We start from the raw sequence: 26,745 nt of genomic DNA on the forward strand, positions 1-26,745 counted from the left end.
GTCAACTCCGGGCGAGTAATTTCAATTGGTGGTACAAAAACAGTAAGGATATTTTAATTTTGACTGAGGTTTTGGGAAACATACGGTTCAAGGAAAAAGGTTTGTGAATCTCGGCATCATCTACCCCATATACAAGAAGGGAGACAGGATGGACTGCAACAACTACAGGGGTATTACGGTGTTGAATACCGCCTATAAAATATTCTCCCTGATCCTCCAGGATCGCCTTGTCCCGCACGTCGAAGAGATAGTCGGAAACTATCAAAGAGGATTCCGAAACAGAAAATCAAACACTGATCAGATCTTCACCATGCGGCAGACCTTGGAGAAGATGGCTGTATACAGAAACGACACATACCATTTCTTCATTGACTTCAAAGCCGCATATGATTGCATAGCCAGGGTAAAACTGTACGACGCTATGAGCTCTTTTCGAATCCCGGCCAAACTGATAAGGCTAGTTAGAATGAGTATGACCAACGTCACTTGCCAGGTGGGGGTGGATGGAAAACTCTCAGGAACTTTTGCTACCACCAATGGTCTGCGCCAGAGGCTTGCCTGTCTTCTATTTAATTTGGCAATAGAGAGGGCCATCCGTGACTCGAGGGTGGAGACTTCGGCAACTAGCAGAACTTCTAGAAGTCAACCCAGATCGTGGCATACGCTGATGATATAGACATCCCAAGAAACATTTCCCATACCTTTTACACTTAAACATATTTTAAAGCATTCTTTATTATGAGTGTACTAAACCGCATAGTTTTGACATGTCCTTTGAAGATGCGTAACAGTTTTAAACATGTAAAACGTTATGAGTACGCTTATTAAAAGAGGAATGCCAAAGATGTAAAACCCGACTACAGAAAAGAGGGAAATAGATATGGATCTGTCTAACCCCTAAATAAGAGCATGAAATGAGGCTGAAACCTGTCACATAACAGAAAAAAAGAAGAAGTTCGATTAATTTATCTACCACACTTTTTCGTTTAACTATACTTTAAAAAATATGGTACGAGTCTTTATTGAACATTAAAACATAGATTGAAGTGTGCTACTTCGTATTATTACGTGAATTTATTGTATAATTCTTTATGCTTTGTTATATTTGAGGATAAAAACTAATAAATCATTTATTTTTCCTTTTTTCACGTTTATTTTTCATTATCTACGATACACATAGACAATTTTAATGAGATTAGAACTCTTACTATCATTTTAAATTTTGTGACTAAACAAATCATAAAATCTTTAGTTAATATATTTAATTTTTTTTAAGCAATACGGCAAAGCCGTCCTGAATAAAATATAAATAAAATAAAAATAAAAACTGAATAAAAAAAATATTTTTTTTACAAAATCAATACACATGAAAAAATGCACGTAGTAACTAAGAAATCTATTCGATTTGCTATGCTTTGTGTGTGGAAACCATTGGTTAACGGTTTTAAAATGACGTAAAGTCCCCCTATGGCGAAACTCCAAAGGCCCTTTTGCGCCACCTGGTATTTTAATCCACCTTGGTCTGGCGCACTAACACATCTAATCGATAGCGCGCTCAGGCGAGGGGTAGGAGGCGGAGCAAGGGACGGGTAGCTCGATGAGCTGCTTTACAAATTTGATGCAGGAGGAAAAAAGAAGGCATGAGAAAATACGTGGAAGACAACGATTTCTTCCGTCGCTTTGCCCAGCGGGAGGCTAGTTTTGTGTGTGGTTCTGTATGGAGTGTTTACATCAGCGGCCGGCAAAGTCCAGCCCGCGGGCCAAATGCGGCCCGCCGCAACATTCAATCCGGCCCGCGAAAGGCTTTGACTGATTTTGAAAGATGGTAAGAAACTACTCGTATAAAAATTACTGAATATCTTTTAGAATGACATTTTATACCATCGTACTCTTTCAACTTTAATTAAAGTACTATGGAATGACGGATCGATCTCCCGGCCCAGATAACTCAGTAATGTAGGCACTTGTACCTCTGTCTTCCTTTTTAGCTTCTTTTGGAACCTCAAAAATGAACCTGGGCTCTCTTGCAATGCTTTGATGGTTGCCTAATAGTACCAAGATGTTGGTGACCAAAACGCAGACATGTTCTTATGCGACGACAGACTTGTGTACGCAGTTCATTTAAGACGCTACGAGGCTCATTCGTTGATCGCGCACGCTTCTACGTTGGTTGGTTCACTTTTTTGGTCATCATGTTTAGAGTTCGACTGATAGAGGTGTCAAGGTGAGGGTACTGATAGAGGTTGTCTGTTGTCTAATGGGATACTACTATTCAAAGTGCAATTAACGTTAATTTGCAAGTGTAAAGCCTGGTTACAATAAATTTATTTAAAGTTTTGCATGCAACTTGCATTTGATGGGAGATCATTAGACTTTCACCAACGCAAAACATGCAATACAAAATTTTAAATATTGTGAAACAGCTCCATACATTTTCACGCGGTAATTTTTTTATTTTATTTTATTCTTTTTTCTTAATTTGACACAAATCAGTTGGTTTCCCTCTAAACTATTTTGGGGATATTTTCGATTGTATTTGAAAGCAAAAACAAATATTTAAAAATCCCTGTCATTTTAATGAGAATGACGATTCCATACTGTTGCTGTTTACGAGTACAACAATTATCAAAGTGCATTTTCATAAGGAATCAGTTTTCAATTGATCTGACATGGCATTACTTATCCATCAAGCAATTTTAAAATTACTGAGTCTATTTTTACTTCGATAAATTTTCGATAAATTAATTTCGAACCATACTTGGATTACTGAAAAACAACAATAATATCTAAAATGTTTCTAAAACATTAAAATGTTATAATTTAAGCGCAATAATAATAAACCGCATTCACCTGGCCCGCGGCACTCGATCATTTACTAAAGTTGGCCCATTGCCTCAAAAGTTTGCCGATCGCTGGTTTACATGATTTCAGCCTTCAACTGTCAAACTCCATACAAAAAGCTGACTAGAAGCGTGAAGGGTTCCACTGTTCATTATTTTCCTAAATGATGTAACTCGGGTGCTCACTCCTGATAGCCATCTGCTATACGCGGACGATGCGAAGCTGTTTCTACCGATCTGCAACCGGTCAGAGCAACTCTGCCTTCAAGCATTTTAGTCCTGGTGCTCTCTCAATGGTCTTGAGTTGTGCGCTGAGAAGTGTGTGGTCATTACGTTTGCGAGAAAGTGGTGCCCTTTAGGCTGCGCTCTGGCACCAATCGAACACGACATCCGACTCGAACAAACCCAAATAATCAAATGGAGGTGCACTGTTAGACACAAACAAACAAACAAGACAAACATGTCAAATTTCATACATTTTTCATGTTCGATGTCGTGTTTGATTGGTGCAAAAGCGCCGGGTTAGTCTACGACTGCGTTATAAATGGATCTACCATTGAGAGTAAACGGTGTGTCAGGGATCTTGGAGTGCTCCTTGACGAAAAGTTGAGCTTCCACGACCAGCTAGAGCACGTTGTCACTAAGAGTAACCAATTGATCGGCTTACTAAAACAAATAGCACGTGTTATAACTGACCCGGTCTGCATCAAGACGCTGTACTGCGGTTTGGTGCGGTAAGCACTAGAATATGCATCGGTAGTATGGTGGCCATCAGCTGCACGCCCCTGGCCCGTTTGGAATCAATCCAGCGCAAGTTCACGCGGTAAGCCTTGCGTTTCTGGAGTGTTCAGGTAAACTATGCCGGTCGTTGTTCGCGCTTAGGCCTCGAATCGCTGAACCAGCGACATTGCAACGCCCAGAGGCTGTCTGTTGTGGGATTCCTTGACAATCGGGTCCACTCGCCGGCGCTTCTATCTAAGCTCAACGTCTATGTCCCACCGAGATCGCTCCGTTCTAGATCACTACTTGACGTGGAGGAGCGTCGCACACGCTTCGCCCAAGCGCCACAGATTAAGCTTAAACGACTGGAAGATCGAATATCCATAGAAAAAAACGAAAGCTCCATAGCTTCATTGGTTTGCATTTGCGTATTACAAAGACATCATTATATTGCTGTCCTTTTCTTGCAATGTGTTTCGACAAGTTTCATCTAATCGTGACCTATATAGTCTTCTGACTCTCCGAGTAAAACGCTATAAGAATGGTCGTGTGGTCAGATACGTGGGTATCAAAAGCAACGTCCATTACTCAAATCTCACTTGCTTCAGTGTTGATAGTTTACATTGGAGTTTAGTATTTGAACAAACGTATCGACGTTCTAGTTCTAGTGATGTTTAACTTCGATGCGAAACCATACAACAGTACAGAGGGAATGAGAAAGGTTTCCTCAAAGCTTTTTGCTATTTTTAGTCGGCGTCGTTTGCCGTCTGCTAAACGAAGTCTTTTTATATTACGTTTAGCCGTATAATCAACGTTATCTGTGATCGTCATCAACCAGACATGTCGTGCGCCGAGCTACTAAACAATGACACCTATCGCCAACCAGTCGATAAAAATTAACCACCGGTTTGGCTATATCGACCAATAAATTTATCTACTCTAATTAGTGTCGCGTACGCATTTCACGTACCGGTCGATAAAATTATATCGACCAATATAAAAACCGATCGAGTAGTTTCGCCACCTGTCAAATTGGCTTTGTTTATTTGGGTTTATTTACGAATGAGCACAACATGTGGCACCATAAAGCGGCTCAAAACTGTGTTTTACGTTTATTACTTACTAATTTATCCGGCACTACAACCGCTCACGGTCTCGCGCCTTCGTCTCCCAGCCCGTTATCCCGGCCTTAATGGCGGACGCCTCCACGCCATCTTGCCACCTCAATTTGGGCCTACCACCTTGTCCTTGTGGACAGCCTAAAAAGACTTTACGGGCTGGGTCGTCCGTTTCCATGCGTACAACATGGCCAGCCCACCGGAGCCTGGCGAGCTTGATACGCTGTACGACAGTGATGTCGCCGTACATCTCGTATAGCTCGTCATTATAGCGGCTCCTCCATTGTCCTTCCACCCTCCATTGAACTGCAACGCTCAGAGGCTGTTTGTCGCGGGACTTCTTGACAATCGGATCGACTCGCCCGCGCTTCTTTCGAGGCTCAACATGTATGTCCCGCCGAGATCGCTTCGAGCTAGATCGCTTCGAGCTAGATCGCTACTTGACGTGGAGGAACGCCGTACTCGCTTTGGCTCCTCTGATCCGTTTATTCGTATGTGCCGTGAGTTTAATGTTATTTGTGATCGTCATCAACCTGACATGTCGCGCACCGCATTGTTAAATAGTATTCGTGTCGTGCGACCTTTTACATGTTAATTATGTTACTTAAGACTAAGCGTGACAAATGAATGACCGAAATGTGACTATGTTATAATGAATGAATGTAAATGAATTCGCTTCAAGTGGGCCACTTGCGGTCCGTTGAATTTTAACTAATAAATAACAAATAACAAATAACATACGAGGCCAAGTATCCTTCTGAGCATCTTCCTCTCGAACGCGGCTAAGAGGGTTTCGTCAGATTTGGACAGCGTCCATCTCTCAGAGGCGTATGTGATTACTGATACTATATAGGTAGTATATAGTCCCAGCTTCGTCCGTCGCGACAGGTTCTTTGAGCTTCCATGCTATTGTCGTTGCTGACCTTTGACCCAAGATAGGTGAATTGTGAGACGACTTCAAAAGTGCGTTCACCTATCTGCACGCCTACGTAGATTCTGATTATTTATTGGTAGGCCCGCTGATGTTGCCACCATCAGTTTGGTCTTTGCCTCGTTTATCTGCAATCCGAGGTTCTCTGCCGCCTGCTCGATCCCTTGGTAGGTTTCTGCTACATAGGAGAGCCGCAGACCAATTATGTCTATATCATCAGCGTATGCCACGATCTGGGTTGACTTATAGAAGATGGTTCCTGTAGTCTTCACCCTCGAGTCGCTGATGGCCCTCTCTAGCGCCAAGTTGAATAGGAGACAGGCAAGCCCGTCCCCCTTGGTGGTAGCAAAAGGTCCTGAGAGTTTTCCATCACCTGGCATGTGACGTTGGTCATAGTCATTCTAACTAGCCTTATCAGTTTGGCCGGGATTCCAAAAGAGCTCATAGCGTCGTACAGTTTTACCCTGGCTATGCTATCGTATGCAGCTTTGAAGTCTATGAAGAGATGGTATGTGTCGTTTCTGTATTCAGCCATCTTTTCCAAGATCTGCCGCATGGCGAAGATCTGATCAGTGGTTGATTTTCCGTTTCGGAATCCTCTTTGATAGTTTCCGACTATCTCTTCGACGTGCGGGACAAGACGATCCTGGAGGATCAGGGAGAATATTTTATAGGCGGTATTCAACACCGTAATACCCCTGTAGTTGTTGCAGTCCAACCTGTCCTCCTTCTTGTATATGGGGTAGATGATGCCGAGATTCCAATCACAAGGCATCGATTCGCTATCCCACACCTAAGTAACGATTTGATGAATCTCGTTTTCTAGTCGTGCACCTCCATTCTTGACCAGTTCAGCTGCAATTCCGTCGGTTCCGGGTGCCTTGTTATTTTTCAGCCGACGGATAGCCTTTCGTGTTTCTTCTATGCTAGGTGGCAGTAGCATGACATTATCTGCTAGTGGCGCTTCTAGCTGTTCGTTTAGCTGGTCGTTGAGCAATTCATCAAAGTACTGAGCCCACCGCCAGAGGACCTCTGGCTGGTTACTAACCAGATCTCCATCCTTGTTGAGACAGCAGGTTACCTTAGGTAGAACATTGTTTCGGTGACCTGCTATCGTTTGGTAAAATTTTCGTGTCGGTCCGTACGCCTGTCTGGTTTGTTCGAGTTCCGGCATGTTTTGCTCCTCCAAAGCATGCGTTTTGGAGCGGTGAACTCGTTTCTCTTCGCGTCTGAACCGTGAATATTCCTCTGTGCAGTATGCAGTATTCTTACGTTCGGTCACTTGTCTGCATTCATCGTCGAACCAGCCAGATTTGGTGTTGCCACGACGTGGTGGGAGTATATTTCTTACACAGTTTATTATTTTTGTTTTTAGAGCGTTCCACCTCTCGCTCGTAGTTTGATAACTGTTTTCTGGCAGTAAAGACTCGTCTAAAGCGGCTTTGAATTCTTGTTGGACAGTAATGTCCCTTAGAGAGTCCGTGTTGAGCCGAGGCTGCGTGTTTTCTCCGCCCCCATTGGTGCGGGGGCGGGCAATTCTACAACGTATCACTAAGCCAACCAAGTAGTGATCGGAATCGATATTGGCTCCTCGATATGTTCTGACATTTTACAGGCTCGACTGTCGTCGGCGGCTTATTAACACGTGGTCGATCTGGTTGAAGGATTCTCCACGCGGGTGCGCCCATGTAATCTTGTGGATTTTCTTGCGCGCAAATTTGGTACTTCCAACAATTGTTCGCTGCGGCGAACTGGACCAATCTACTACCATTATCATTACTGTGCTCATGCAGATTGTGACAGCCAGTGTATTGGCGGTACATTGGCTCCCTACCGACTTTTGCGTTGAAGTCCCCCAGGATGATTATGAGGTCATGCCTGGGGCACGCATCTATGGTTCTAGCGAGGCGGCCGTAAAAAAGGCCCTTCTCCTCTTCCTCTTTCTCTTCGGTAGGGGCGTGAACGTTTATGAGGCTTATATTGAAGAATTTGCCTCGCATGAGCAGGGTGCATAGCCTATCGTTTATAGCCTTGAAATCCATGATTGCTGGTTTCAACCGGGGACCTACGCATGTTGTGCACACCGTTCCCCAGTGTGGCTAGGACATCATCAAGTTTTTTCAAGGCTCCGGCTTCGCTTAGAGTGCGTACGTTCCATGAGCCCATTTTGAGAGAAGTCCTGGGGCATTGCGTATGGTCGATATCGTAAGGTCCGTTTCGAATTCTTCTTTAGCTTTCCGTAGTCGTGGATTCATGGGACTGGATGACTGGCCCCGCGCCCACGTGACCGTTTTGTTTAGCGTCGGGTTGCCGACCCCCCCCCCCCCTCCCGACGTTCAGGCACCCGGTTTCACGGGATACCCACCCCCCTCCTGCTTCGCCATATGCCACCATCCGCCCAAGGGGTTGGGTCAAGCCCGTGTACCCAAGCTTAGATATGTAGTGACACATGTTACCACTCTGCACGGCAAGGACGTGTCGGAATAGGAGTTGGATGGGAGAGCCTATATTTTCCCTCGGAGGGCTTCGGATCCCATCCCATTGCAAACCTCACCTAACATGGATTCTTAGTTCCAGAATGTACGCAACAACTAAACGCATCTTTTCCTTAAGAAATTAACTCCCCCCTCGCCCCACACACACACACACACACACACACACACACACACACACACACACACACACACACACACACACACAACACTATTTTAATCACTTTCTTTAAGCTAACGGTGGCTAAGCTGATTTGTTCGTATATTGCTGGAAACATTCAATTTCATTGTTTCTATTTACCCACTCCAAGGTCCGGCCAAACAGAAGTCGAAGCCGTTTCAAGCGTAATGTTTAATGCATCGACGTTCCTTTCTACCTCATCTATCAACCGAGCCCGCTTCTTATAAAAATTTCCTGTCTGTTTCGAACGCTTAGCCATGATGGTTTATTCTAAAATAGATTTAAGTATCCTTATTTATAAATACGAGAATGCAGCAAACCGAACTTACCGCTTTGGAAAATGCAACAGAATTAAACTGTCAAAACACACGGTGAAAACAACTTCTTCCCCCCCTCGCTTTTTTCGGATAGCAATGAATTCAAACACACTTACGAATCCGTTGTTATTTTTTTTATTTTCCACTTTCTTTTTGTGCATCCCGCGGGCATCCCTGCGAAACGATAAAGAAAAGAAAACACACACACACCTCCTCCTCCTCATGGTGTTTTTCGCAAGGTGATCTCGTAGGAGAACGCGAACGCAAAAACACACACAAAGCCACGCACGCACGCAGGCAAGCACACAAACACACACTCCACTCCTCTCCCCCTCATGTTTTCGCAAGGTGATTCCATAGGAGATTGCAAAACATCAAAAAACACACACACAACCACGCACGCATGCAAGCATACATACACACTAGGCATGGGCAAAACGATTCTTTTCACCGAACGCGAACGAACTAGTTCGCCCACCAAAAAGAACCGAATGTGAACGACGATTCTTTCGTTCTTTTTTTCATGGGTTTTTTATTCACAAAGAACGCTCGTTATCTTTTTCATTTAACCACCATAGACGCCTATTGTAGCCAAAGAAGTACTCATTCTGCGGTTGACACCAATAATTTAAAAACATTAAACACTCGGCCCATCTGCTGTCTGGACAACACAAGCTATCGTAAAACCGACCAAAACCTAGCATGTAAAAATCCAATATGAGCAAAAATGTCTCCAGCATATATTGTACCCTATGCCTTATACACACTCAAGTATTCTATAAAAAAATCTACTTAAATATGGATCAACATGATGAGCGCAATCAATTCTGTTCAGTTCATTCGCGAACAATGACTAATCCGTTTGAACGGGATCGATATATTGAACTGTATAGGTATAATTTCCACACCAACAGAACACAGATCGAACACAAATGAACCAGTTCGAACGAGTTCGATGAATTCAGTTGTGTAGGTACGATTTACACACCAACAGAACACAGATCGAACACTAACGGATCAGATCGAACGCGTTCGATGAATTCACTTGTGTAGGTACGATTTACATACCAACAGAACACAGATCGAACACTAACGGATCAGATCGAACGCGTTCGATAAATTCAGTTGTGTAGGTACAATTTACATACCAACAGAACACAGATCGAACACTAACGGATCAGATCGAACGCGTTCGATGAATTCAGTTGTGTAGGTACGATTTACACACCAACAGAACACAGATCGAACACTAACGGATCAGATCGAACGCGTTCGATGAATTCAGTTGTGTAGGTACGATGTACATACCAACAGAACACAGATCGAACACAAATGAGTCAGTTCGAACGCGTTCGATGAATTCAGTCGTATAGATACGATTTCCATACCAACAGCACACGTATCGAACACTGCTGGACAAATTCGACGGCGTTCGAGGAATTGAGTTGAATGGGTACGATTTCAACACCAAAAGGGTACATTTTGATCTCTGACGACCCGTTCGCATGGTGCGAGAAAGAGCGAGAAAGCAATATGATTTTGCACGTTGCCTTACCACATTTATGTGTGCCGTCGAACACTGAACGGAACGTTCGAACGCGTTCGGTGTAGTCAGTTTCTTCCAAAAGTGTCCTGGTCGTTCTTTTTGTTAAGAATCTCGTTCGTTCGTGCACTTTACCGAACTGTTTGAACGGTGCGATTCTCGTTCATTTTACACATGCCTAATACACATACACAGACACATACACCTATCCTTGGTGTTTTCACACACATACACACACAGACGCGCGCGCGCACGCACGCACGAACGCACTAGAGAGCGTAAATGAAGAGGTTCGATACGTTGCCGGCCTCCCCCTCCCGTGTTCTCGTTCTCCGTCAAGGCTGATGTGTGCACGTTTGTGCGTGTACCTTTGCCGTCCATCCTCTACTTCCTCATCCGTTGACCGTTCGTTGTAAGCTGGAGGATTAGTTCAGCGCTTTTGAAGAAATGAAAGTTAAGAATAAGATTACTCACTCTTTTTTCGTATGCTTTGTGTGTTATCATAACTTACCTTATTGCAAACAAAATCCGGAATGAAGCTCGTCGTTTAGAATATTCCGCATTCGATCACATCCTCGGCGATGCTCGACGCCATCAGTGGATGAAAGCAGGAAAAGAAACAAAGAAAAGCATCAGTCGCCATCAGCATCATCTTACTCTCACACTTTTACATCGGTTTATGATTCTCACCTTTTCAATTTCACCAAAACAAACAGCGATGGAACCAAATCCAGAACACCAAAATCACACACGATTTCTGGAGCAAACCGACACAATCTCCCCCTCCAATTGTTTGCCATAGACTGACGTGTGTGTGAGCAGCAATGTTCTTGAAGCGGTGAGCAACGGTAAAGCACACAGAAGAAGAAGTGAGACGGCTATACGAGTAGCGAATTACGCTGCCGCACACACAGCGTGCGTCATAATTTAATGCGCGAAAATCTTAAAATTTAAGTTATTCATGACAAATTGTATCGACATTTTCAAAATCTGACGAACTTTTACGAAAGATATGTAAAAACTTAATGTCTTCTTCTTGTTGGCTCAACAACCGTTGTCGGTCAAGGCCTGCCTGTACCACTTGCGTGGGGTTGGCTTTCAATGACTTTTGGATTACCCCCCATAGCAGGATAGTCAGTCCTGCGTATGGCGGCACGGTCTAGTTGGGGCTTGAACCCATGACGGGCATGTTGTTAAGTCGTACGAGTTGACGACTGTACCATGAGACCGGCGTAAAAAAACTTAATGTACTGCAATTAAATTTAGTGCATTATCATTAGCAGAACATATTATTTTGATATTTGTTTGTAAATTCAGATCCTAGGAGCTACTACTTTTTTGACCAATAAGTGTAGAAACACAATTTTTTTTCTGAGTCCAGAACAGCTACAGGGAAGATGTCGTACCCTGAGTGTGGAGATGGGTGTGTGTATGTGGTGAACGTTGGCGCGACAAGCGTGCTTTAGGATGCAATGCGTGTAGGAGGGGGTAAAATAGCTTAGCTCATTGAAAATACAGGCAAAGTTGGCGCGCAGAAAACGCAACACTGCGGATTGTACGGAAAATGTTGCGCGTTCAATCCGATTGCCATGCGATTGTCCTGCGGGTGGAGTAAGAACAAATATAATCGCGCGACAAAGCGCGACCACGCAAACAATGAGACCCCAAATTTTGAGTGATTCAGGCCGAGGGGTATGAGGAAGCTTGAGGAAGCAAGGAGAAACGCGCTGCGATGAGAGTTCGCATTCTGTTTTACACGCGCGCTTCACTAACACCAATACAAATACCGTGCTTTGACGAGCCGTCTCTGAATGTGTGTGTCTTCTTACAGCGAGCTCAACAACTTGGAGCTGCTCGTCACATCGTGTTGTCTCGCTTACACTACAGCATCGAACCATCGCTCCGTATGTCACCCCTCCTACGCGTACAAAACCACCAGTACAGCGCGACGCTTTGTCGGAGATGGTTGTGTGCGTTTTGTTTTAAGTGCCGCGCGCATTGTTTGTGCGCTGATGCGCATTTCGTTCAAAGTCTCGTGCGCTGGTGTGTATTGGTAAAGTGTGAAGTGAATAAACAGTGTGCACAGACGCACATGCAGTGCGTGGATCGTCAGGTAAGAATTTGCTGAACAGAGGCAACGCAGATTGTCGCCAAGTTTCCCGCAGCCTGGCTCGACCCGGTACATTACGGTACGACGCCATTCGTGGGCATGAAGGATTCTAAATGTGTTGTGAAAGTGTAGTTTATGTTGGAATAAATTGTTGAATGTTATAAAAAATGACCGTGTTTGTGTTTGTTGTTAGAATAAGTGCGTATTTGCGATCGTGGCAAATGCATGACAGAAAACGAGAAACGAAAGAAACAAATATCTTCGGATGTGTTGGTAGCATGACTGGAAAGAACACGAACACATTGACAACAGCGGAGCGCACCGTGCGTTACGGGTGGGGAGGGGGAGGGCACGCACGATGGTGTAACCCATTGGTCGAAGAGACACTGTATTTCGCTAGCGTCACTCAAATCACTCAAAAAATACACTCATTTTGCCGGACGGGATGAGTTACGCACGGTGCGCTCTGCTGTTGTCAATGTGTTCGTGTTCTTTGCAGTCATGCTACGAACACATCCAAAGATACTTGTTTCTTTCGTTTCTCGTTTTCCTTCATGCATAGACACGATCGCAAATACGCAAATAATTCTAAAAGCAAACACAAACACGGTTATTTTTGGTTAAATTAAACACTTTATTGAAACTTAATGTAAACTTTCGTAACACATTCAGAACCTGACAAAAACACACATCATGTCGTCGTACTGCAAAGTATGACTTCCACCCAGCAAACACATATCTGTGAATAAATGGACCCTTACCTGTTGTTGCTCGCACCGCATGTGCGTTTGTGCACACTGTTTGTTCACTTCACACTTCACCAAAACACACCAGCGCACGAGACTTTGAACGAAAGGCGCACCAACGCACAAACAATGCGCAACCGCAATGGAACTTAGAACAAAACGCGCACAACCATCTCCGATAAAGCGTCGCGCTGTACTGGTGGTTTTGTACGCGTAGGAGGGGGGACACACGGAGCGATGGTTCGATGCTGTAGTGTAAGCGAGACAACATGATATGACGAGCAGCTCCAAGTTGTTGAGCTCGCTGTAAGAAGACACACACATTCACAGACGGCTCGTCAAAGCACGGTATTTGTATTGGTGTTAGTGAAGCGCGCGTGTAAAACAGAATCCCAAGGACGCAAAAACCGACGGCGGCCTGTGTAAGCTGAGCTCCCTACAAAGCTCTCCACAAAGCTCTCGTTTGCAGTCTTGTCGAGAGCTTCGCCTCAGGCGCCCAAACCATCCGTCACGCACACATCTAAACGTTCTGGTTTCGTCAGCCACTCACGCATACCAATGTGTTTGCTCCACCCCCTTTTTCGGTTTACTTATAGAAATGATGAGGCTGTTCACATTTGCTTTATGCACACATTCGCATGCTGTTTATAAAATAATATCTCTCTCCCTTCCCACATGTGTTTCGGCATACTCCCGCTGTGTAGACGGCAGAACGCTTTCCCCGTTCCAAATTTACCGTTCATCCTCCTCTTGTTCTTCCTTCCTCCTACCGCGCTCGGGGTACCATCCGTGCTGCGCGTGTTCCACTGGCTTCAGTTTAGTGATGACGTCATGAACAGGAGCTGCGCGTTTTGAACCGGCTTCTGTTAAGTAATGACGCTGGGCTGCGCGCCTTTCGACATGTTCTTGGCGTAATCCAGTGCGTTGGTTTGTGGCAGTGTTGTGCTGAACGCTGTCCAAAAATGAACCAATAATTTATGTACGTAGTATGTATTACTATGGAGAGTTTTGCACATAGGATTAGATCAACACTTACCTTAATATTTTAAAACTGAAAAACGTTTTCTTTCCGTCGCTCATTTTGAACATTGTTGACGAGGCTAGCAGGTGATAAATAGCGCACACACCTGTAACTTTTTAGACGCCAAGGGTTAGTTGAATGTACCTGCACAAGCACACAGCAAGAAACTTACCTCAACAATTTGCTAGGATAAATCATTCCATAACTGAAGAAGAAGGAACACGGCACAAAACGTAAAGAGCAAAGTACGTCGCACAAGAAATCGCACATCACTTCAGTACATCCTTCCATAGGGAAAATTCTGGACAGACTGAGGATGCCTCACACTCGGATGAGAGCGATAGCAGAAAAATCATGGTGGATCGAGAGAGATGGGTAGACTCGGTCCAGCGATATCCGCTGGTAAATGCATGTGTGCGTGACGAACGAAAGACTTCAGACCCCGCTACCCCCTTTTTCCTCCATCATTTTTCGTCACACGCACACACCTCTACACGGGCGGCGGTTTTCCGTCCAAAATCTAGAAATAGAAGACTGGACCTCTCGCTTTGGCACACAGAAAAATCTCTCAACAACTTCGGCTCTGCTACTTGGGATGCGAGCTCTCAACGCAGAGCGTTTCTCCTTGCTTCCTCATGCCCCTCTGTATGAACCAGCTAAAATTTGGGGTCTCATTGCTTGCGTGGAACTGTTAGAACTCACTTGCATATGTATTCAGTTATGCGACCACCGTTTGTTTATTGCCGCTGCCTACCTGCCTACTAATCATGGCATGAATGAGGAGAAAATAAGTGTATTGATCGACTTCGTTACTAATATCTTTACTACTCTTGGTCCGAGAGACAGATTCATGTTTATTGGTGATTTCAACCAGTCTACGCTATCCTGGACATCGGCGTCAGAGGAAAATGGAGCTGCTTTTGATTTCTATGAGCCTCATGCACGCTCTGCGCGCAGTGTCCAGTTCGTTGATGGTTTGCATCAGTATGGACTATACCAGCTTAACTTCAATACTAACTCATCAGGGCAAATTCTTGACCTAATTTACGCAAATTGGCCAGCTGCATCTACATGTTCTTCAATACGTGTCTGTGAATATCCCCTTACTACTATCGACGAACACCACCCTCCGCTTGACTTTGATTTGGACAACGTAGCTCCAGTTACGATCGCTACAGCCATTGATGCTGATAAAAGGCTGAATTATGCTCGTGTTGACCTTCCAAAATTGGAGCAACTGATTTTATCTTTTGACAATTCTTTTAACTGTTTGGACTATTCAACCATTGACGATGTCACGGAAGCTTTTTGTGAGTTCATGAGATCTGCTATACGTGAATGCACTCCTGTTAAAACTTCTCGACGCATAATAACTGCATTAAAAAAAGAAAAAAGAAAAGCTTCTTCTGATCAACATGCAGAACGAAACAGTACGTCACGTCTTTACTACAACAGAGTCCTTTCTCTTTATCGCCGATATAATAGATCCTGTCACCGAAGTTATTTGCAACAAACTGCACGTTCCCTCCGCAAGTACACTAGGCGCTTTTGGAGTTATATGGACAAAAAACAAAAATCTACTGGGCTACCAAGCATTATACGTTATGACGGCGACAGTGCCTGTTCCCTGCCAGAAATGTGTAAATTGTTTGCCTTGCGCTTCAAGGACAACTTCGCTTCGCAAACTACTGGTCCAGTTGATGTGACCGATGCTCTCTCTAACACACCTGTTAGTGCACTACTCCCTATGCTACCAGTCATCACTGTTGATACGATCACCTCTGCCATCAAACGTGTTAAATCCTCATATATCCCTGGCCAAAATGGTATACCGGCCATTATCCTAAAGTGGTGTGCCTCTGCGCTTACTCCCTCGCTGATGAAGATTTTTCAGGCATCCCTGAGATGTGGAACCTTTTCTGCCACTTGGAAAACTTCCTGGATGACACCCATCTACGAGAAGGGCTGTAAGAATGATGCTGTAAACTATCGTGGCATAACCTCACTCAGTGTGTGTGCAAAGGTGTTCGAAATGCTAATCTACGAGCCATTGTTGGCCTCGGCCTGCAACTATATTAGTGCGAATCAACATGGTTTTGTACCCAGGCGATCTACAACGACTAATCTACTAGAATTTGTTAGCAAATGACATAAATCTATGGATACCGGTTTACAACTAGATACTATTTATACGGATATCTAGGCAGCATTCGACAGTGTCGTACTCCATCTTGCTAGCGAAACTCGACTTACTTGGTCTCCCAAACCCGATGATAATTTGGCTTTGATCGTACCTTACATATTGTCAATACTCTGTGAAGTTAGGCCCGTACATCTCAAATCCAGTGTATGCATCTTCTGGAGTACCGCAGGGCAGCAACCTTTGTCCTTTGCTGTTCCTTCTTTTCATCAATGACGCGAAGTTGATCCTTCCGGCTGATAATCATCTACTGTACGCAGATGACGCGAAAATTGTTCGTGTTATTCGTGAACCAGAAGACCACGCCCAACTGCAAACTTCCTTGCATGAGTTCCAGTGTTGGTTCAACCGTAATGCTTAACCCCTTTGCACAGATAAATGCGAAGTTATCACTTTCAGTCGTTCTCGCTGTCCATCATTATATGAATATGCGCTTGACGAACAGTCTTTGGCGCGAAAACAATGTGTTAAAGATCTAGGCGTTTTGCTCGATACAAAACTATCATTTAAGGATCAGCTGGATCCCGTAGAAGCCAGCAGCAATAGAGTGCTAGTTATCAATATGACTAGCGAGCTTAACGATACACCCTGCACCAAGGCGCTCTATTGCTCACTTATCCGGTCGTTGATGGAATATGCAAATATCGTATGGTGGCCAACTGCAGCGCGTCCGTTAGCACGATTGGAATCAATCCAGCGCAAAATTACACGATTTGCACTTCGCTCATGGAACCAAAGCCTCGATTACCGGACTAGGTGTTTACTACTCGGGTTACCCACGAATACGAAAAGCCAGGTTGTCGTTCATCACGGGACTTCTCGACGGCCGTATTGAATCTCCGTCACTACTGGCTGCCATCAACCTGTACGTTCTTGCCAGGCCGCTCCGGACTCGGGCAATGTCCCTCGACGACCGTAGAACGCAATTTGGCTCCTCTGACCCGTTCCTACTCATGTGCCGTGCTTTTAACGCCATCAGCGACGTTTTTGAGCCGAGGATTTCGCCAACTGAGTTTAATGATCGTGTTTCTGTGTTAAATTTGGTTCCACAGTGCACATTTTTATGTTCTATGTTATTGTAATCCATTGTAAAACACTCATTGTAAAACATTGCTTGAATGGTTCGAGAGGGCACTACTGTCCATCGATAGACAAAGAAACATAATTATAAACATAAAATATCGCCAGAGAGTTTTTCTTTTGCACAGTTTGGTATCTTTTGCACAAATTTAATGCAAAATATTTCAAGAATATTAAGGATATTCAAAAAGAGCAATACAATATTTCAAAGAACTAAAATATTTGGAAAAAAAAACACATGGAGCTGTCAAATTTAGAGGAATCGCGTACTGCGAATTCACGTATATCGAGTATCGCGCGCTGCGGATAATTGCTGTAAAGCAAAAACGTTACATCTAAAACAACATTCGTTCCAAAACCGCAGCGCAAAACCTCGCGGATTTCTCCCCATACAAACGGGAACGTGCGACCCCGGCAGGTAGAACTCATTCTTTTACACGCCACGCAGCCGGATATTCAATCGTTACTACGGGGGGATGCTGCACTAAACTTCATTCCACGACGCGCATGTTGTTAAGTCGTGTAAGTTAACGGCTGAACAACGGAACCGCCTCGTCTGTATTTCAAGGCCAAAGTTTTTTTAGTTTACGATGAAATGAACAAAAAAAAAGTCATCTATTATTATATTATTAACCCTTTAAGTTAATATCGCAGTTCCGTGGAACACGCATAACATAACTGTTATGAACTGCTTTTCTCTTTTGCACTTAATACTTCATTTAGACACTTTAACTTAAACTTTAACCTTATAATAGATATACACGAAATACAAACACGTTAAAACGTAGGCCGCGCGCCAGCCGCACCGAGCGCCTCTGCCGAGAGCTCTTGCTCGATCGGCCTTAGTGCACACTCTGCCTGTATGGCGCTCAGCACACACTAAGCCATGCGCGCTTAGTGTGTGTAATAGTGAGCGTGTACACACTGTCGTCCCCGTGGACATTGACCGGTGGCAGCGCAACTGCCACGGCAAGTCCAGGGGTCGGCACGCACGGCTGCCCACAACAATAACAACATACCCGTCGTGGGTTCAAATCTAAAAATGGACCGTCCTCCTTAGCAAAGACTGACTTTCCGGCTGCATGGTACTTAACAAGTCTCGAAAGCCTGTATTGGCCAACTCGTATATATACGTCAAACGTCAAACGCCTTGTGTCTGATCGAAGATTCTTTGCGCTCCGGAAAGTTTTCAATATTATTCAGTGAGAACACATTTTCTGCACAACCTGACTGCTTGCGCAGTGGATCCGAGAACCTGGTTTTCATTTACAATTAGATCACCCACCTACAATCACCTGGGAACGATTCCTGGCCTACAATCAAAACATCGCTTCAACATTCACTGTACCACAAACAATGGCCGGTATCTGTTTCGCCTGTGCCAACGATATCGTAGTTGCTGATCGCGTTGTGAAGTGTCAGGGTTGGTGCAACTCTGAGTTTCACTTCTCATGCAGCGGACTTTCTGAGAAGCTGTATACGACAATTGAGTCCTGTGCACAACTTTTTTGGGCCTGTAAGGCCTGTGTGAAGTTTCATAAGGATCCGCGTACGGCCGTCTTGAGGTCTTCCACCCCCTACACCCACACTTCTGCCGACCTATCGTCCAGCATAGTCGACCTTAAAGCGGGCCTCCGTAGCGAGCTGTCACAGCATACCACAGCCATTAAGTTAGAGCTTCTGGAAGTTTTAAAGGCGGAGATCCGTTCCTGCTTGCGATCGACGCATGCCGCCACCGATTTACCGTCTCAACGGCCCATTCATCACAATTCAGCGCCTAAATTGTTTAATTCAGTGGTCAAAAATATCCCTGGTACTATTACACCCACACTACAACAGTATCCATCATTAGCCGCTTCTCTTAGTGTGAGTGCGAACGAACCGTCATCCTTCACCAATATGCCACCAGTTTACAACCCGCAAACACCACTACTCAGAGGATCGGGATCGCCGCGAATGTGGCTATTCTTTACGCGTTTCTCCCCATCGGTTACCACTGAGCAGATTTCTCTCATGGTGCAAGTACGTCTAGCACTCGATAAGCGGGATGTGTTTGTACACCGTCTGACGAAGCTTGGTGCCGACACTAGTACACTCTCATTTATCTCATTTAAGATGGGCATACCAGCCACTCTACGCAACAAGGCTCTCTCACCTAAGACATGGCCCTCTGCTCTTACCTACCGAGAGTTCCGTGACTATCGGACCAATAATTATAACACTAATACCTGTGCAACAACTGAAACAAATTCGATGCTCGATCAAAACGTTACTCTCGCTACCGACACTTATCGTAATCCTCTCTCACATTCTGGAGGGAGTGCCGCGATACCAACTACTACAACAGATACGCTCGCACAGCCCGTTACGATTTCCTCACCTGCCATGACCACTACAGACACAGATTTGTTTACAAACGAACCACGTCTTGACCTTAATGAGGGAATGCTTGTTACCACCACACCTACCAGGTCACCTCCCGAATGCTTAGCCGCTCCTAAAAAACGACCGAAGCGAAACGCTAAACGGACTGATGAATCTGCTGACGCTGGCCCGTCAGATGAATAGCAATCTTGCACTGCATCCGGCGATGCACCTCGTTCAGCTCATCCCAGTCTCTCTATCTACTACCAAAATGTACGTGGTCTACGAACGAAAACTACAAATCTTCGCCTGGCGCTATCAGAATCTGAATATGATTTTATCATCCTCACTGAGACTTGGCTTACTCAGTCCATACCTTCTTCGCTCCTCACTGATGATCATTATCATATCTACAGGTGCGATAGGAATCTTTCCAACAGTGCCCTCTCACGCGGGGGGGGGGGGGTGTTTTAATTGCATGTTCCTCTTCATTACCGACATGTGAAATCGCCTCGCCTAATACCATACTGTAACAACTTTGGATCAAAACATTGCTGCCAGGTGTCTCTGTTTACATCGGCGTTGTTTACATTCCGCCTAGTTATGCGAATGACCCCGCAGTAAAGAACGCTTTACATAATAGTGTACGTGAAATTTCAAGCCGCATTAAAGAGAGCGATTTATTATACGTATTCGGAGATTTCAATAAACCTGATATCAGATGGGAGCTGACTAATACATCAGAAGCCACCGATTGCTCTCCATGTTATTATGTCATGCATTATGCACCTTTATGCAATTCCGTGGCTAATACCGATATCGTTGATGGGTTGCATAGTACCAGATTATTTCAGTTGAGTGGTATTGCAAATCAATCTGGGCGTCAATTGGATCTGGTCTTCGCAAACCTTGCCGCAACCAATATTTTGTGCGACTCAATCACACCTCTGCACTCTGTGAATGGTACTTCGGCTCTAGAGAACTCCCTCCCATACGTAACACACTGTAGTATTCCACTTCTCAGTGAGGACTTTTATCATCCTTCATTGGATATGATGATTTATTATCCCGTACAACTATTCCACACCACCAACAGTCATACTCGCAGTACAGTCAATAGAAATTTCTTCAAAACGAATGTGGAACGTATGAGTGCTCTTATTGTGTCGTTTGACCGCAATTTTGACTGCTCCAACTTTGCCACTATCGACGAAGCCACCGATTTCTTTAGCATTTTTATGCGCTCAGCGATTAACTCCTGCGTTCCTGTTGCTCGACGAAAGTCTGGCCCCGATTGGTGTAATGCATCTTTAAGACGGTTGAAAAAAATAAAATCTAAAGCGTACGCGGATTACAGTAGAACGAGATCATCGCTGTATAGGAGAATTTTTTTCGATGCACTGAACAATTATCGTCGACAAAATCGTGTGCTCTACTGCTCCTTCATTCGCCGTACTGAAAGGCAACTATTTTCTAAGCCGACACGGTTCTGGAGCTTCTGGAACAAACGGCGCAATATAAGTAGTATCCCTCCGTCAATGAGCTACAATGGCGAAACGAGTATCGGTACATCAGATATCTGCAACACTTTCGCCAATCGTTTCGCTGATGCATTCACCCTTTCTGTTCACAACCCTAACACTCTAGCAGAGGCCACTCGCAATACTCCTTCGGATGCTATCGATTTCATTATACCCACAATTGACGAAGCATTAGTTGCGCGCACACTCAGCGATATAAAACCATCTACATCATCTGGACCTGACAATATTCCCGCATACATTTTGAAGCACTGCCGTCAATCACTCGCACCCATTCTTGCCAAAATATTTAATGGTTCCCTTATGCGTGGCACGTATCCTGCGTCCTGGAAACACGCGCGAATGGTTCCTATCCATAAAAAAGGCGGTCGACTTCATGCTAGCAATTATCGTGGCATTGTTTCCCTATGCGCTTGTGCAAAGGTGTTTGAGCTCATTCTATACAATCCGCTACTCACAGCAGTTCAAAACTATATGAGCCCTAGTCAGCATGGATTTCTCCCAAGGAGATCTTCCACCACAAATCTTGCTGAATTTGTTGGTTTCTGCTTCGACCACATGGATCGTGGTACTCAAGTTGATTCAGTATATATCGACTTCAGGGCTGCGTTCGATAGTATCTCTCATGATATTTTACTCTCGAAGCTAAAAAAACTCGGTTTCCTGGACTGGCACATCACCTGGCTGCGTTCATATTTAACTGGTCGTTCGTACTACATAAGCACAGGATCTCATCGCTCTCACTCCTTCACCAGCTCCTCCGGAGTGCCTCAAGGGAGTAACTTGGGACCGCTACTCTTCCTCATCTATATAAATGACCTATCTTTTGTTTTACCGCCAGGCCAACACCTAATGTACGCCGACGACGAAAAAACATTCGCTCCAGTTAGAAACGACAGTGACTGTGTACGCCTTCAAATGATCCTTGAGAATCTCGACAGCTGGTGCAGCAGAAACGCGCTCCAAGTTTGTGCTGATAAATGTCAGTGTATATCATTCAGCAGAGCCCGTTACCCTATCTCGTTTACATACACTATGCTCAACACGGCTTTGGTTCGCACGACATGTATCCGTGATCTGGGGGTGCTACTCGACCAGAAGCTGTCATTTCGCCCCCACATTGACAGCGTTGTTGCGAAGGGAAATCAGCTTCTCGGTCTAATTACGCGGACCTGTAGCGAGTTTACCGATCCCATGTGCGTCAAGTCGATCTTCTGTACCATCGTAAGGTCGTGCCTGGAGTACTGCTGCCCGATCTGGTGCCCGCTTGGCGTTGGCGACATCAATCGCCTCGAAGCCATTCAACGGAGAATCACCAGGTACGCGGTTCGACTCCTTCCATGGCAATCCCACCACGCTCGGCCCTCCTACCATCAGCGGTGTCTGCTTCTCGGACTTGAACCACTCTACTCTCGACGTAAAAACGCCCAATGCCTTTTCATATTTCGGCTCCTTAACGGAGAGATCGATTCCCCGGCATTACTAGCCAGCATCAATTTGTTCGCTCCCTATCGGATTCTTAGATCCAATTTCCATCTCCGTGTACCGCGTACCCGCAACAACCATAGCCAGGGACACCCTATTATACGTTTGTCCCTCGAGTTTAATGAAGTGTTAGATTTGTTCGATTTTAGTATGTCTACTTCCACGTTAAAGGAGAAATTGCGTCTACGTCACATTTAATGTTTGCTTATAACTAGAGGTTTATTTATATGCTCCTTAATTTAATTATAAGGTTGCCGATTAGACACGATGGTCCGTCGGTTGTGTGTGAAATAAATAAATAAATAAATAAATGTCCACCTAGGACGTTACACCAGGTAGAAGTAATCAATTATCATCTAAACACATTGTCGTAATAAGTTGTTTTCAATTCGTTAAAATAATTATCCAGTTTGATTTTATTTTTTGTATAAGGGGCGATTTTTTCTCATACGATATATCTTAATGCTTTGTTTTGTATACATTAAATATTCCAATTCATGATTTATTACTCCAAATCACAGTCTGACTCACGTAGAATGTGCACTCTGCACCGTTTATCAACTGCTTCGAAGCGTCCTTCTACATCCTAATTTTATTGACTGACTGATTGACTGATTTTATGACTAAACGTATACATTTATTTTGTGAAAATGTGAATTTTAATGTACAGTAGAACGTCGATTATCCAGGGGCGGATTAACCGGCGGGCGGCTAAAACGTGCGCATTAATATGACAACTGTTCAAACGTACGGAGAAAATTTGTAGCGATAGTCAAGTAGGCAACCAGTTTTTTGTGCAGCTCTGTAGTGTCTAGTGGTATTTTCGAAACTCAGTTTTGTTCACGAAAAGTTGTAAAACCTATAATTGGGGGCCTTCACGATTCTAGTTAGTTTTTTGTTTGGAGTTTGACAGTTGGAGGCTGAAATCATGTAAACACTCCATACAAAACCACACAAAAAACTAGCCTGCAATTTTTAGTCTAGATTATTCTAGCCACAAAGCTAGAATTAGATTCGAGTACCTTCTCGACAACACGCGTTTGTTTACATTTAGCCCAAGGTGCATTAAAGAGATCACGTGGTGGAATCCGGAGTCAAAGTGTATGTTGTCCAGGTAGTCTCATAGCATGTTTTTTATAACCAAATTTGAACGTCACTTTTTGGCAGGATGGGTGAAAGCTTTAGCTCAAACAAGCTTTCTCGAAGCTTGACGAATACACAAAACACTCTTAAAATCTTCATTCAGAACCAGAAGCGATAAAAATCAGCCTTCGAAATACATACACCTTAGGATAAGCCCACCTGTATATTGTACCGACTTAGATAGTTGCTCGAAAACTGCTATACGATGCAAACAGCTGACAGGCTGAAATTTCAGCCTACGAACTTTAAACGGAAAGGGCCCCATTATTGATTAAAATAATATTCTACTAGCGATTAACCGATTGATTGGAAGTGAATTAATCATAAAACTAGTGAATTTTATAATTTTTATATGAATTTGACATTTCTAGGACGATTATCCGTGCAAATCGATTAACGGGCAACCGTCCGGTCCCGAGCTATATACGGGTAGACGTTTAACTGTATAATATTATTGCTTCATAAAACTGAACTAAATTAACATGCTTCATAAGAGGGCCATGCGGTCCGTTGAATTTAAACAAATAACACATAACAAATGTAGACTACCTAAACCATTTGGAGAAAAACGAATTTATATTTCATAAAACATGCTTAATAGAGCTTATCGTCATTTACTTATAACAATACATTTTGCGCACTACTAAACGATGAACATCGCTGTATTCAATTCAAACGCAATTTTTCGCGATAGTAAGTTTAAAATATTTTTTTGGATTGCTTCTCGTTCACGTTTAAAAACATTGTATCTCTTATGTGTTTTTTTATTTAGTTATTCCAAATTAAGTGTTACATTCTATATAGTTTACATGCTTGTATATTTTTTTCGCCCTTTCGAAAGGACATTGATAATATGGTAGATAAGGCACCACATGGTTTAAACCCATCTCCTATCATACATCACGTGCTCGGAAATTTATTAAATGATTTAGTTTTTGGCATAAAATACGAAAAGAACAATGTTACATGGAAATATTTACAGCACCTTCAAGAAGAAGGTGTGAAGCATATTGGAGTATCTATGGCTGTGAACTTCTTACCATTTTTAAGGTAAATTTACAAACTAGATTTTGTCACATGGATTCAAAGATAGCTTAAAATATTATTAAATAAAATTTCTATTCACATCTTCTATTTTCTCTAGATATTTACCTTCTACTCGTAGAACAATCAATTTTCTTCTCGGTGGAAAACATCAAACACATGCTATTTATGATGCTTTGATATCCAATCAACGAAGCAAGTTGCGTTCTTGTGATACATTTATTGAAGAGCAGGAGGAGTGCATATTAACATATTTTTTAAAAGAAGCCGCAAAACGACAAGAAGCAGGTCGACCAGATGCTGCATTTTGCGATGACATACAGCTACGCCATTTGATGGCTGACTTGTTCGGGGCAGGTGTCGATACTACATTTACTACGATTCGATGGGCTTTACTTTACATCGCCCTATATCCAACTGTTCAAAAGCGTCTTCGAGAAGAACTGAGACAAAGACTGGTCGTGAATGAGCCACCTTCGTTGAATGATGTGGAAGGATTGCCCTATTTACGGGCAACCATCGCGGAAGTGCAGCGAATTCGTACCGTTGTTCCGCTTGGTATACCTCATGGAACAACTAAGGTAACAATGGTTCTTGAAGTACACGTTACGTCAATACAACGTATTTTGATCTTAATCTCTAACATCATTCTTTATATTTTTATATTTCCCAGGAAATAAAGATTGATGATTATAATATTCCATCAAATACAATGATCATGCCTGTAGTATGGGCTGTGCACATGAATCCTGTACTATTCAACGCGCCGAACACTTTCAAACCAGAACGGTTCCTGGATTTAGAGGGGCGCTTCACCATTCCAAATTACTTTCTTCCATTCCAAGTCGGTAAACGTATGTGTTTGGGCGAAGAACTTGCTAGAAATATTCTTCATTTGTACATCGCCAATATAGTGTATCATTACGATTGGATTCAGATATCTCCTGAGGATGCTATGTTGATCGATTTAACAGGTAATTGTGGATTAACCTTAACTCCCCCAGACTATAGAATTATATTCTCAAAAAATAATAAACAAAACTGTTAAAAACGTCGTATCAATTTTATTATTATTTTACGCATAATTATACTTTTTTCTTAAATATAAAGCAAAATTAATATCAATAATAAGTGATGCGGATTCTATTCACCTTTTTCATTGAAAAAGAAGAAATAAGAAATAAGATATATAAGATATAAATAATAATACACAATAACAAAATAAATCATAATTGTAACACTTATATTAAATATATGAGCATATTATTTTATTAACTCAACCAATCTTGTCTCTAATATGCAAACCCGATCATAATATACTGTCTATACGCGAATAATGCGTTCCAGTGATATATTTACTTATTTAATACAATTTATGCAGACTTTTTGGATAATTGTGTATATTAAAACATTTTTAAACTTACAAAAAAAAAAAACAATTGATGGTGAAAATTTACCGATTTGACAATCAAGCCTATCATATTGCGTTCGGCATTCAAGAAAATTCACTCGAACGTTCATTTTGTTAATTTTGTTATCATTTGACAAGTTGCTTTTCCGCCGGCAGTTTCGAGTTGATGAAGCATAAATTGGTATATGTCGATCGAGTAGGCAGATTCGAGTGATTTTCTCCCGACAATCCAAGCTGTCGGAAACATGCAAATTCAAGCATTAAATTAATTGTTACTGCTGTCTACATTTGTAATAATATTCAACACATGTCTCATACCAATTTTGTCACTCACATTTAACTCATTTATAACCAAAATAAATAAATTATTTATTTAAAAGAAGTGTTCAATTAATTTGTTGACACTTACTCCGTTCACCGGTTGCTTCGACCAACTGTCAAGCACGCAGCAACAAGAA

At 43.2% G+C, this 26,745-nt stretch overlaps 1 protein-coding gene across 4 annotated transcripts in view; it reads left to right on the forward strand.

Moving 5' to 3' along the window:
• LOC121589984 (cytochrome P450 306a1-like) overlaps positions 1 to 26,088 on the forward strand; it is a 49,508-nt gene extending 23,420 nt beyond the window's left edge. For all 4 annotated transcript variants that reach the window (XM_041909292.1, XM_041909289.1, XM_041909291.1 and 1 more), the window contains 3 exons: positions 24,674 to 24,882; positions 24,977 to 25,457; positions 25,550 to 26,088. In XM_041909292.1, the coding sequence (XP_041765226.1) occupies positions 24,674 to 24,882; positions 24,977 to 25,457; positions 25,550 to 25,924 (1,065 nt within the window). In that variant the 3' untranslated portion in view covers positions 25,925 to 26,088. The remainder of the gene's footprint in view (positions 1 to 24,673; positions 24,883 to 24,976; positions 25,458 to 25,549) is intronic.
• The last annotated feature ends 657 nt before the right edge of the window (positions 26,089 to 26,745 follow it).

This window comes from Anopheles merus, chromosome 2R (genome assembly GCF_017562075.2).
Source record: "Anopheles merus strain MAF chromosome 2R, AmerM5.1, whole genome shotgun sequence".
NCBI lineage: Eukaryota > Metazoa > Arthropoda > Insecta > Diptera > Culicidae > Anopheles > Anopheles merus.